We start from the raw sequence: 13,136 nt of genomic DNA on the forward strand, positions 1-13,136 counted from the left end.
ATGTGTACTTTATTTGAAAGAAACGTAGACACTTTAAAAAACTGTCATTTCACCACCATTGTAAAAAATGATACTGTCAATAATATTAGTTCTTAAGCAAACATTCTTTTCCATAAAGATATTTATAATAATTATAACTTTGGTAGTTTAATTTAACCTCAAATATGAGTTCAGAATCGAAATTCTCTAGTGTATTATGTTATTTTCTTCTTTGGTGGAATATATTCCACAAATAGAGTAATCAGAAATATATTTATGTTATAAAAGTTTTTTAACAAAAATCACTTGCTAAGAACTTTAACGTATAATTTTCTATTTATCAAATAGAAATGTAGAATTTTTTTTTAAATAATTAGGTATATTTAAATTCATCAATTTATGAATTAAATCGATCCATACGGAATCAAAAGCTTTTTGAATGTCAATTGCGACCGTGATTGACTTATTTTTTTCCTGGAAGCCTTCTCTAATGAAATTAGAGTTTTATTATTTGAGCAATCATTCTTTGACTACCTCTAAATCCATATTGTTCGGGAGGTATAATTTTTTTTTGTTTAAAAACCGTATTCGATTAAAGACAGTGAATACCACAGCTCTGAATAACTTTTTCAACCTCAATAGAAAAATATTACATAGCATTTGAAAAAACAATATTTAATATTTAAGAAAATATTGCACAGTAAATTTAATAACTAAGTAGTAGCAACAATATTGTGTAGGTAAAAAAATTCGATCAGAAAGTATTAGTCCTTGAATCTCTATAATAAAATATATGTTAATTATTTACTAGAGCCGATTCTAGCACTAACTCTTGTGACAGATTATCCTCATCTTCTATAGAATATGTTATCCAGCAAACTTGATCCTCTTCATTGTTTGTTATTAACTGGAAATTTGGGTTTAATTGTTGAACAATATCTTTGGGCTGGAGTACTTTTTGTATAGGAACAGATTCTGGCTCTACCGTCTGTAATATATTTAATGGAGTTCCTTGGGCGAGTTCCTGAATATGATAATATTTTAGAAAAGATCACAAACACACATATTAATTTCATACGATATTGGAAAATAGTTTTTAGAATAAAGGAATTTCAATATAGAGCATTGCGTTAGTTTAATAAACTTGACTTTTCCACTGGATTCCCACGACATTATTCTTGTCCCTTACTTTTTGTAATTTTATTATCATCGAAGTTAATTAATTGCAAAACAAGAGGTCAAAAATGTAATTTCTAAACGATAATAGCTGTTTTCCATTTAAATTCAAGTGAACTGAATTAGATTATGACGCCACTGCTCAGTGAATAAAAGGAACGCGTAATATGAGTTAATATTCTCAATAACCACACAAAATCAATGAGTAGTTGCAATCATTTAGTATTTTATACATAATTGTTTATTTCGATATCAAGATCAGACAACTTGATGTCCTCAACTTCACTTTCAATCTGAAACTCCCTAAAGCTGAGCTCTCAAGCTTGTGCAGAGTACTGGTAAGAACTCAGGTCTCACTTCTAAGTTGGAATTTCTGGAACCGTTGGTGTTATTCATACTGAACACTCTGTTTACCCGCGTTCGATAACCAAGTTATCGTCTTCAGAGACTAAACGTAAACTTCAATGGATCGAATAATTTTTAGTATTCGATCACTTTATTGTGAGCAGGACAACCACCTTTCTAAAACTCATCCAACTGGTTTTTAAAAAATTTTGGTTTGAATTTTGAAAAACTTCTTGGGTAGTTTGTACTTTAAAGCAAAAATTGTAATCTTTCATATAAACCTCCAATAGTGGCACAAGTTGACTAGTTACATTAATATTTCTTTATTCCATACATTTTTTTCCAATACCGTAAAGTAGACTAATAAACTCACTGCTTCCAATTCTTTATCCTGTACAGCAATTTCTATTGGTACTAAGCTACCATCTGGTAATAATCCATGTAAATTACTATCAGCGTCATTGCCGGAAGTAACAACTGGTACAGTCTGTCCATCTTGTGTAATAATACTGATAGGATTTCCTTGTTGATCGACTAATTGAGTCAATTGAAGATCGTTGAGGGAATTCTTCTTTTCTTCGATACTTGAAAGGTCTTTGTTGCTCGTAATAGAAATATTTTTGTTTTGAAATCTGAGGTGTGTACGGGTGTGTTTATCCCTATTAGATTTATCTGAAACAAAATATAAATGCAAAAATGTTACTATCTTGTTATTGAATATAATAGTTTTACATTTACAATTTTTGTAACTTGCTTACCAGAAAAGGATTTATTGCAGAAGAAGCAATTGAAAGGTTTTTCTCCTGTATGTATACGCATGTGCTTCTTAAGTCCCCATGGTTCAGTAAAGCTTCTGTTACATAACTTACAAACATTAGGACGCTCGTTAAAATGGCGACGCATATGATATATATAGGAATCTTTGTGCAAAAAACTTTTATCACAGACATCACATTGCCACGGTTTTTCCCCTGTATGTCTTTTAACGTGTACCTTTAACTGTGACGATGTGGTAAAATGTCTACCACAAACTTCACAAAAAAATGGTTTTTCTCCAGTATGTATTCTCTTGTGCTCCAACAAATTCCCATTTTGCGAAAATTTCTTATTACAATATTCGCAAGTATATGGCTTTTTGCCTTCATGCCATCTTTGGTGCAGGCTGAATGATGTTTTATGTGCAAATTTTTGATTACATTCCGTACATTCGTATCGCTTTTCACCAGTGTGAACCCCTTCATGATTGATTAGATTTGCTTTCGTTTTAAAAGATGAGTTGCATATGGGACAGATGTAAGGTCTTGCTTCCGAATGAACAACCTGTAATGATTATAAATAACATATATGGCTAATTTCACTTTACTCCGGTAGTCGTTTAAACCAAGGTTTGTGACATGTGCATGTTTTTGTAAACAAACGATCTGCTGCTAGAACACCAGCTACGTCATTATGTTAACATTTTTGTTTTGTTTATATTCTTATGTCAAACTTTAACTCACTAACATTATGTTCGAATTATGAGGATGTGTGTTATCTCTTGCTGATCTGGCTATACAAACGAACAAATATATTTCTAACTAACGAATTCATAGCTGTGAAGAACCGGTGACGTCACTTGTCTAGTGCGCATCTTGTTATTTTCACAGACTTTCTATTATTCTAGTAACCTTGGTTTAAACGACGCTGGGTAACCGACTGTTGGGATGAAGTATGTATTCACATTTGACCGACAAATGTCGTAGTCGTATACACGACAGTCGGGTATCTACCATAGTAAGCCTGCAGCTCCCACTGCGATGAACGGCTGTCGGTGTCGTGTATACACATCTATCCGGCATTGGTCGTGTAATCAACTGCATTTTGAATACTTTGCAGGTTACTGCCTGTATATAATTGTTTTTGTGCCAAGGCTGAAATTGACATCGAGTTTCTAATTACATTGGTACAGAATCGACCCATTTTATGGGATAAAATAGATGAACATTATAAGAACCTACTTAAAACCAGAAGCGCGTGGATTGAAGTTCTGTATCCTATTTTTTCTCTTAACGTCTATACAAGATCGCCAATTCTATTGGTAATAACAGTGATTTCTCGGGCATGCCGTATAGCTGTCTAATATATGTGCAGGTCACCTCTTTTCCCGACGGTCGGTTACCCGGCGTCCTTAAACGACTGCTGGGGTAATGTGAAATTAGCTTATTACACTACAGTTGGCACTCGATAAACCGACAGTTATGGAACCGACTGGTGGTCGGATTATCAAATATTTATATTTCTTTGAACGATTTTAGCTGTGTACACGCACTTACATATACTCAAAAACATCTACTATCTTTCATTATCAACACCCAGCCTATAAAAAATTGGAAAACATACACTCATAATTATTTTTGCATTAGTTTTAACATAAAAAAATCTTTTATTGTAAACATTGAAAAAGTATGTCTTTTTGTGGTGACTGCTAGTTATGACTCTTCTTCTTCAAGAAGTTTTAGAACCAAAATGTTGTTGCAATCAAGTTCTCACTCGTATCAAAACATTTGCAGCTGATATAGCTTCGTCACAGCTGACAGAATTTTTAGCGTTCGGAAACTTCTTTAATGGTTCATCTTCATTAGATGTGATTTCTTTTACCATTTCTTCGTCAGTAAAGTTGGCATTCAAGTTACCTTCTATAATCCATCTGCTTATGTCTTCTGTAGGAGCATTAATTTTATTGAAAAGTGTGTGTCATTTATAACTTCGTTGCTATCATTAGCATTCTCTTTTTCATTATCATTTTGCTCAAAGCATTGGATTGTCTGGCCTAATATTTTTCCAGGATTGAATTAGAGATGACGGTTTCACTTGATGCCATGCAAATGCTGCTTTAATAACCGCATCTTTGTCTTTAATGCAAAATTTCTTCAAAAGTGATGTGATGTCTGCGTCTGATTGGAACACAATATCCATCAGTAGACGTTTTTCGGCAAATACATAACCTAAAACATTCGAAACAATAAAAAAAGTCCTATCATCCAAAAAAAATTACCTCTATGTAGCCATTCTGTGTTTTAACTTATAAGCCATCCATATCTAGATATCCAGGATCATTATCTATCAGTAAAAGGGTTTTTATCGGGCTTTTTTATAGCAGGCACAAAAAGATTGAAAAACCAGTCACTGAACACTTCTTGTGTTACCCACGCCCACCTCTGATCCTTACAAACAACAGGAAGGTTTTTAATTTTTGTGTTTTTGAATCCTCGGAGTTTTTGAGATTTACCCACAACTAGCAGTTTTAGCATATGACTTCCAATACCATTTGCACACACCATTAACATGGTTATTTTTTTTTTCATTTTTGGACGACAAACCTTTTGTTCACCCGTTGCTCGTGACCAGGTATCAAGCCAAAAGAAATGTTACCGACTTAATAAAATACTCATTTCTACGTTTCATTTCGTTTCTTTTTCTAACGACGCATATTGGAAAAGGACAGATTAATGTCAATCTCCATTCAACGTTTCACATACGCAAAATAGGAAATGCTTGATGATATTTTTTCACTTTTTTGCTCATAACTTTTTAAATTTTGGATTTATAACAACAAGTCACATATACATAATTGTAGGCAAAGCAATTCGTAACAAAATATGTCCAACAAATTTTTTGTAAGATTGATAGAGATATCGCGAAAAAGGTGTTTTCACCCCTTTTTCCAAGATGGCGTCTGGGAGCAAAGGCGACAACCCCACAAAGTTGGGGTTAAGCTTGATGAATAAAATTGCGTTTTCTAAACAATATTCAGCCTATGTAACTTTTCAATGGACTATTATGGACCACTTCACTTTAACAACTAAGTTAAATGGCCCTTTAATCTAAAGGAACCTTTGGTTAAAGTGCCAGTAGGGTAGGTCACTTCAACAACAACCAAGTTAAAGGGCCCTTTAATCTAAAGGAACCTTTATTTAAAGTGCCAGTTAGGGTAGGATTATGAAACTGGCATTAATGTATAAAACTTTTATTACCCTATCAGGGACAATTGTTGCAACGGATTTCATTATTATGTATCATATTCATCTAAATTTTCTAAACAGGTTGATGGATCTGGATTTCCAAAAAACTTATAAAAATATTTTTTAACATACATTCTTATGAGTGAAAATAAAAATAAAAACTTACCTGGTGTCTCTGTAAAAGTTGTTGATGTTTAAAACTTTTATCGCAGGTATTGCATACAAATTTCTTATTGGTGTGTTCAGTTTGTTTGTGATACAAAAGACTACTGTTATGCTGTAAGACTTTACCACAAATATCACATATGTATTTTTTAGATCCATGTCTTTGTAAATGTGTTTTCAACTCTTCGAGAGTTGAAAATGATTCTGTACATTTTTTACACATGTGTTGTTTATTATTTTTTTGAGAATCTTGAATTTCTGGAGGTGATTCGTTATTTATAACATCTGAAAAATCTACGGTATTCTGTGAAACAAAGAGATATATAAATATTCACCAAAAATTAATAATAATTCATCAGAAATGATAAATTGAGGATAATATACTCACTTCCTGTTCAGTTACAGGTGGATTTTCAAGATTTTCATTTTCCAAAGATTTTACGTTCAAACCTTCATCTTCATGTGATCTCAAATGAAAGTTATAATGAACTTTGTGTATAAACTTTTTCAAGCAAATTTTGCACTCAAAGTTCCCCATCCCAGCCCTTTTGAATAAAACTAAAAAACGATCGAATGTCAAAAAAGTTTTATGGTTCATTTTTATTTCGAGTACCTGATTTTGGTTTACTTCTTACTCTATTTATAAAAACTGGTCTACCTAAATCTTCTCCAGATTTACCTTCAGTTCTACCTATAACTACTTGACGCGACGTTTTGCGAACATCTTCTTTGTCTATTTCAATTATTCTATTTTCCTCATCGATAACTCCTTCCTTTTTCAATATATCCTCTAATTCTTTCCCCTAATACATATATGTAGTTAATATTAATTCCTGCAATTTTATTGGTTTATACTTCAACACTTTCGTTGCGGGTTAGTTTTATTGCAAATACGAGAATCATTGTATAAGCTTTATTCATACAAGTGTTGAATAGTTTCAAAACATATCTTCCTTACTTTAAAAGTAGTATATCAAATTTTCTTCTCTTGAAAATTTCTTTTAATAATTCTATACATGAAAATAATCAAAGACGAAACCTTAGTTCCCACATTTTAATGTTTTATTGATTAAAAATGTAATTTATATGATTGTGAGCTAATTTCACAGGTCACTAGGGACGGCAAAAGATAAATAGCCCGCAGGAGGCAAATATGTAGATCCGCCACTGGATCTTGATCCAAAAAAGTACAAGATCTGATTTAAATGGTTTCATGTATTGCCATCGAAATTTATACCAAAATTTAAGTGAAAGTTTATGAAAAATAATTTTCACTGAAGTAATCTGCATTGTCAGATACTGATAATGATGATTTTTTTGTATCTTTTATTTGAATAATTAGAATTATACTATTTGATTTTTCAACATTTTATTTATTATGTTATTAGTTTAGTAATATTAACAGAATGTCTGCCATTGGTACTCTATAAAGTCTGACTTTGGTCATGCCATGTATAGTATAGGACCATTTGCACTTTTAATTTAAAAAATGCATAACTAAAGAAATAAAAATCTTCAGATATTCTAGTTATGTCAGTTTACTTAGTACTAAATACTATTAGCCCTGCAATGAAAATGGAAGATATTCTTTATTTTTTTTATTTGAAATTGTTTTTTCAAGTGTTTGCCACTAGAGCTCTTGCCTTAAAGTTACTTCCAAACGGAAATAATTTTATGAGGGCCTTGATTTTACTGAATTATTAAGACAAGAAAACGACGTATCTGGTTGTTTCTCTGAACTTAAATGGCATAGTAGAGGTGGCATATTACTTCGTCAGTAGTTGGGAAATTATAGCTAGGAGGTATAATACTTCTTCCGCAACAAAGGTGTTAAGTACTTATTTTTACCTGGACAACTCCTTGAAATCGAACAGGTGCTCGAACTATTCTTTTCCTCCTGTTTTCTGTTTCCATATCTTCTATTTCTTTGCTATTTTTTGTTTCTTCAATCTTCCCTTCAGACTGTGTTTTTTCTTCATTATCAACAAGTTTTTTGGCAGGTCTACCTCTTTTTCTTCTAGGTTTATCTAACCCTTCTGCATTCAATCTCAAAGTGTGATCTCTTGTATAAAAAGGATCATTACCTGAAATATAATCTTATAAAAATTTCAAAATATCTTTATTTGATGTACAAAATAATATATATTTATTATAGCTTAATTCTAAAATGTGTAACAAATTGTGATTCAAATTCATAATCAAAGTGTAAATTAAAACTAACAGTTAAGCTCCAAAGTAACTGAATTTTGAAGATCTTGCTGCTTTTGTAATATTGCTCTTAATTTTGCTTGGCCTACAACTATTAAATCCAAAAATAATTTTGTCGATTCTAATTGTATATGGCATCCCGGACAAATATATTTTGGAAAGTTTTGGTGAATGTCGACCTAAAATTTAAAGATATTTAAATTTCCCATACTACTAGGAGGATCAAGTTAAATACTAAATAAAATATTTACTTACAGTTATAGGTAAATATTTATTAATTAAGTTTTCTAAATTTGTAGAATGTTCATCTTTACTAAATATATATACGCCGTTTTCGTTCTTTTCTCCACAAAGCCTGCAAAAATTTGATTCACAAAGTAACACTTCATCTTCCATTTTTGTTTAAGGTACATTTAAAGACAGTTGTTGCTGTCACTATGATAGAAGCGTTAAGTTTGAAATATACTATTATTGGCTAAAATTATATAAAAGCGTTTTTATATTGCCTTGTATCAAGAGCTTTAATTGGGAGCCAACAAAATTCTTTAATTTATTATTGACAATTCAAAATGCTTATTATTTATTTATGAATTTCTTCTGTGGTCAACAATGATTTATAAAGTAGTTTTTGAAAATGTTTTAAAACTGTCAGGAAACAGCTTTGTACTGACAGTTTAACCTCATAAAAATATCTATCTATTATTTAAATATGGCCCAGCAAAAAAAGAAACAAAAAAAGCCGGAACCCTACGAATTAGAAGTTAATGAATTGTTTACGCCCGAAGAAATAGAACAATTTGCCCTCTTCTTTGAAAATTTCAATTTAGCAACTAAAAAAGAACCAAAACGTAGGATGAATATAAAGGAGTTGGGATTGGTTTTAAGAACTTTAAAATTGTATCCAACGGAAGCTGAATTGTTGGATATGGTGGAAGAAATGGATCCCAACCAAACAGGCTTTTTGGAATTTTTTCCACTCTTAGTTTTAATTCATAGGAAAATGCAAACTACCGATGAAAACGAAATTTATGAGGCATTTAAAATATTTGACGAAGATCAAGATGGAATAGTAAATCTAGCAGAATTACATCAAGCTGTAACTAAAGTTGGTGAAAAGCTCACTTTCCTGGAATGGAAAGAATTAGAAAAACAAACTTTAAAAATTGCAGGAGTTGAGGACCAAGAAGGTGTTTTTAATTATAGAGAATTTATTGACAAAATGATGGCAGAACCAAAGAAGAAGAAGAAAGGAAAGAAGAAGAAATAGGGGAATAACTATGTACACATAAATAATAAAGTTTTAAAATGATTTATAGTTTTTTCCAATTTATTAATAGAGTAGCGTAAAAATAATTGAATGTACTGTATAGCTTCATAGTCAAGATACAACTATCACAAACTTCATTCAAGGAATAGAAAAGAAAAAGACAGTTGGCATTTGTGATGTTTTTTTCAACATAAATTTTGCAAGATTTGGACAATATGATATAAATAATTACGATTTTGCATATTTCAACTACTCATCAATCGTCAGGGATTGTCACCAAATCACTTGTTATGAAAATATATCACGATGGAATTTAACGAAGAGCAACAAACTCCAAATAATTCACAAGAAGACAAGGGTACAGACAGTACTGGAGTCCAAGTACAAAGCAAAGATTCACCTAGATATTGTTGGGTATGTTTTGCGACGGATGAAGAAGATCGTACGGCTGCTTGGGTGCAGCCCTGTAATTGCCGTGGTACAACAAAATGGGTATATATATATATATATTTATTTGTAGATACTATCTTTCAATACCAGAATAATTATAATTATATATTGATTGAACTTTCTAATCTTGTTGACATTTGATATTTTACGAATTATAGCTAAAAAATTTTATTGTTTTGATGAATATATAAATGTTAAACACATTAAATACTACACAGCAATAGCTTATGTGTCATTTAATTAATTGATGCACAATTTTTTTAGGTACATCAGTCTTGTTTACAACGATGGGTGGACGAAAAACAGAAAGGGGGTAATATTGGTAAAGTAGCATGTCCTCAGTGCCAAACTGAATATATTATAGTATTTCCGAATATGGGAGTATTAGTATTGGTTCTAGATACAGTAGACAGCTTTATATATAAAGGTTGTCCTTTCTTAGCTGCTGGCATTGTTGTAGGAGCAATATATTGGTGTGCAGTCACCTATGGAGCTATTACCATCATGCAGGTAAATAATATTTAATGATCATTCAAAAAATCCATTAGTTAAGCTTTGACTTCTGTGTAATTGTGCTAATTGGAAAATTCCATTATTTATTATGTAAATCCATTACATCACATCACCACTCATAAGTTTTTGTACAACAATGAACTGACATTTTATAAAAGTTTGTAGGAATGAAATTTCACAGTAATTTTTGTCATAAGTTGTTACTTTTTTAAAAATTCACAATTATTTTTAAGGATTATTTTTTCACCATAACACATATTTTACCACAGATGTATCATAAACCTGCCTGAAATAACATTTTATGCTTATTTCGAAATATCTTCAATTGATGTGCAAAAAATATATTTATTTAAGCTTAGTTATAAAATTGTATATGACATCCTGGACAAATATATTTTGGAACGTTATTTCTTTTTTTACTTGAGATGTATCAAAAATTTTACTTACTTGCCAGAAATAACATTTAAGGTCTGGTTTCCCTTTATATCTAAAACAAGAAGAACTGACTTCTTTTATTGTTTGCTAAAAATAAACACGGCACTTTTTTTGGATTCTGCTATTTTTCTACTTAATTGTAATTTGAAGAAAACAATAATTCAATTCCCTGGTTGTTAATTATTGATATTCTTTCATTAAATAATGTTGACAATGACAACTTAGCGAATTTTGAACTCTGATCCATACCCGTGCAGAGCCATGTATGGAGTTCCTGGAGGAATATGGCATCCTGGACCAAATATATTTTGGAACATTTTGGTCAATGTAGACCTAGAATTTGTAATAAAAGTAGCATGTCCTCAGAGTTAAACTGAATAATATTGTATTTTCAAACATTTGATGTACAAAAAAAATGTTGATTGAAGCTTAATTCTAGAAGTTGTAGCTAATTTCAAATGCATAAAAATACCGAATGTGAATTGAAACTAACAATTAAGCTTCACAGTTACTGGATTTTGAAGTTTATCTTGCTATTTTTGCAATATTGCTCTTAATTCTTCTCAACCTCAACTATTAATAGTAATAATAATTACAAATTTGGGGGTATCAGTATTGGTACTGCTTATAGTAGACAGCTTTTTCATTATTATTTTTATTTTACTTGAGACATCCTTGAGTTCATAAATATTTTGTTTAATACCCTGTAACATACTATATGTCTTAATAGGACAATAAGTAAGTTGAAAGTTTTGATGTTTTTTTATTTATTTATAATTGGCCCGCACCTTTGGTATAATTTATGCCTAATTAATATTTTAGGTGATTGGACAGAAAGAAGGATTAGCTATTATGGAACAAGCTGATCCATTAGTATTGTTGATAGGTCTTCCAGCAATTCCAGTGGCTTTAGTACTAGGTAAAATGATCAGATGGGAAGATGCACTACTCACTTTTATGAGAAAAAATTTATCAAAAATTCCAATTATTAGAAATGTATTTCCTTTTAGGTGAGTTTATACAAATATTTTATAGGTGTTGTCTTAGTAGAAATTATAGCTATATCAATTTGAAATATTTATTCTAAATTATGAAGACATCTTACTTATCTGGTATATCTTATTCATATTAAACACAGAGTTTAACACCAACAATTAATTACAATGATGTATGTTTTACTAATCAAGTTATTGTCTTCAGAGACCAAACGTGAATAATTTACCTTTGGTCTTTGAAGATGATGACTTGGTTATAGAAACCATTTAAGATAGTCCCATTGTGAGTGTTTATTAAAAAACTATTTATATACCTCTATGGCAACATCAGGATCGTGAAAGAATGAAAAATCAATAAGTCAATACCTTTTTTATCAACATTCAATTGTTATTATTTCTACAATCTCTAATTATAATTGTTCATTATGGGTTATGTAATGCATTGAACTGTTTTGTTCTAAAGGGCACTTGGATTAAAAATTTATTATTTATGTATTCTGCTGGACATCTCAGAGGGGAATTGTACAATTGATTATCTGTATAATTATAATCATTAGAGTTTACTTCTACCCGACTCTTATTTCAAATCAGATGATTTTTTTCCAAAATTCTGATATTTCTTCAAGTTAAATGAAAACAGTGTCTAGCTGTTTAACTTGTGAATTGCTAAAAAGAAAGTAGGAAAACCCATCCAAAGCAATAATTTGGGTTAAAATCTGTTTATCAGTAGATTTATGTTTGAAAATAGTAAAGTTTAATGTAAATTATTGTATATTGTGTTTTTTTGCTATACAAGTGTGTCACCATTGAATTTGCTTTATATTTATAATATTCAACAAAATTTTTAATTGTTAGTAACTGTCCTAGGCTGGAAGTCAGTGCAAGTACATCTGAATCATCGAATATAGAAGATATACCTCCATTATCGAATCCAGTATCTGCCACCAGAGTATTGTGTGGTGCTCTCTTGATGCCGACCATAGCGAATATGTTCGGAAAATTTTTCTTTGATTCTATAAAATCCAATTTTCATAAAACTATCTTAGGTGGATTGACATTCATTGCTATAAAAGGATGTTTAAGAATATATCACAAGCAACAACAATATATTAGACAATGTCAGAGAAAAATTTTGGATTATACAGAATCAAATATATCGACTTATTTGCATAGGAGAGAAGAGTAAATTACATATTTTTATACTAGAATGTCCCAAAAATTTGAAACATGATGACTTAGTTTATAGTAGTTCACTTGCACATTTTTCAAAATAATGAATATCTTGCTTTAATGTGCCATTTTGGATGAGTAAAAACAGAATTATTCCAACATTTTATTGTTTATAACCATAGTGATATATATTAAAATGTTCTGCATTTGAAAAAGTATTTTTTATACCATTGATCAAATTATAATTTTGGGATATCTACGAATCTTTGGATCTTCATTTATGACAGTTGAAATAAATTTTTATATATTCTGTGTAAATTTACTTGTTTTCTAACATTTATAATATTCGATGCAGTAAATTTAGTATTGTTAAGACTTTTTGGATGTTTGTTTTATTTTTGAAATAAATATTTAAGAAATATGTTTGGAACT

General features: G+C 30.6%; 3 protein-coding genes across 4 annotated transcripts; 2 read left to right on the top strand and 1 right to left on the bottom strand.

The window, feature by feature from the left end:
• Positions 1–95: 95 nt before the first annotated feature.
• On the bottom strand, positions 96–8,295 carry LOC130901074 (zinc finger protein 271-like). Its single transcript, XM_057812161.1, has 9 exons — positions 8,130–8,295; positions 7,888–8,053; positions 7,515–7,750; positions 6,280–6,469; positions 6,055–6,224; positions 5,668–5,970; positions 2,259–2,820; positions 1,874–2,172; positions 96–1,003 (listed from the first exon to the last, which is right to left on the bottom strand). The coding sequence occupies exons 1-9, from the start codon at positions 8,268–8,270 to the stop codon at positions 776–778; spliced, it is 2,295 nt and encodes a 764-aa protein (XP_057668144.1). The 5' UTR covers positions 8,271–8,295; the 3' UTR covers positions 96–775.
• Positions 8,296–8,583: 288 nt separating this feature from the next.
• On the top strand, positions 8,584–9,141 carry LOC130902375 (uncharacterized). Its single transcript, XM_057814478.1, has one exon. The coding sequence runs from the start codon at positions 8,584–8,586 to the stop codon at positions 9,139–9,141; it is 558 nt and encodes a 185-aa protein (XP_057670461.1).
• LOC130901786 (E3 ubiquitin-protein ligase MARCHF5) lies at positions 9,031–13,125 on the top strand. Of its 2 annotated transcripts, none has more exons than XM_057813384.1 (4): positions 9,031–9,633; positions 9,856–10,101; positions 11,362–11,549; positions 12,390–13,125. In XM_057813384.1, exons 1-4 carry the CDS (start codon positions 9,448–9,450, stop codon positions 12,718–12,720), a joined length of 951 nt encoding a protein of 316 aa, XP_057669367.1. In that variant the 5' UTR covers positions 9,031–9,447; the 3' UTR covers positions 12,721–13,125. The 2 variants fall into 2 exon arrangements, with proteins under 2 accessions (XP_057669367.1, XP_057669368.1); XM_057813385.1 differs by having other exon boundaries at positions 9,142–9,633; positions 12,402–13,125.
• Positions 13,126–13,136: the final 11 nt, after the last annotated feature.

Source organism: Diorhabda carinulata, chromosome X, assembly GCF_026250575.1.
Source record: "Diorhabda carinulata isolate Delta chromosome X, icDioCari1.1, whole genome shotgun sequence".
NCBI lineage: Eukaryota > Metazoa > Arthropoda > Insecta > Coleoptera > Chrysomelidae > Diorhabda > Diorhabda carinulata.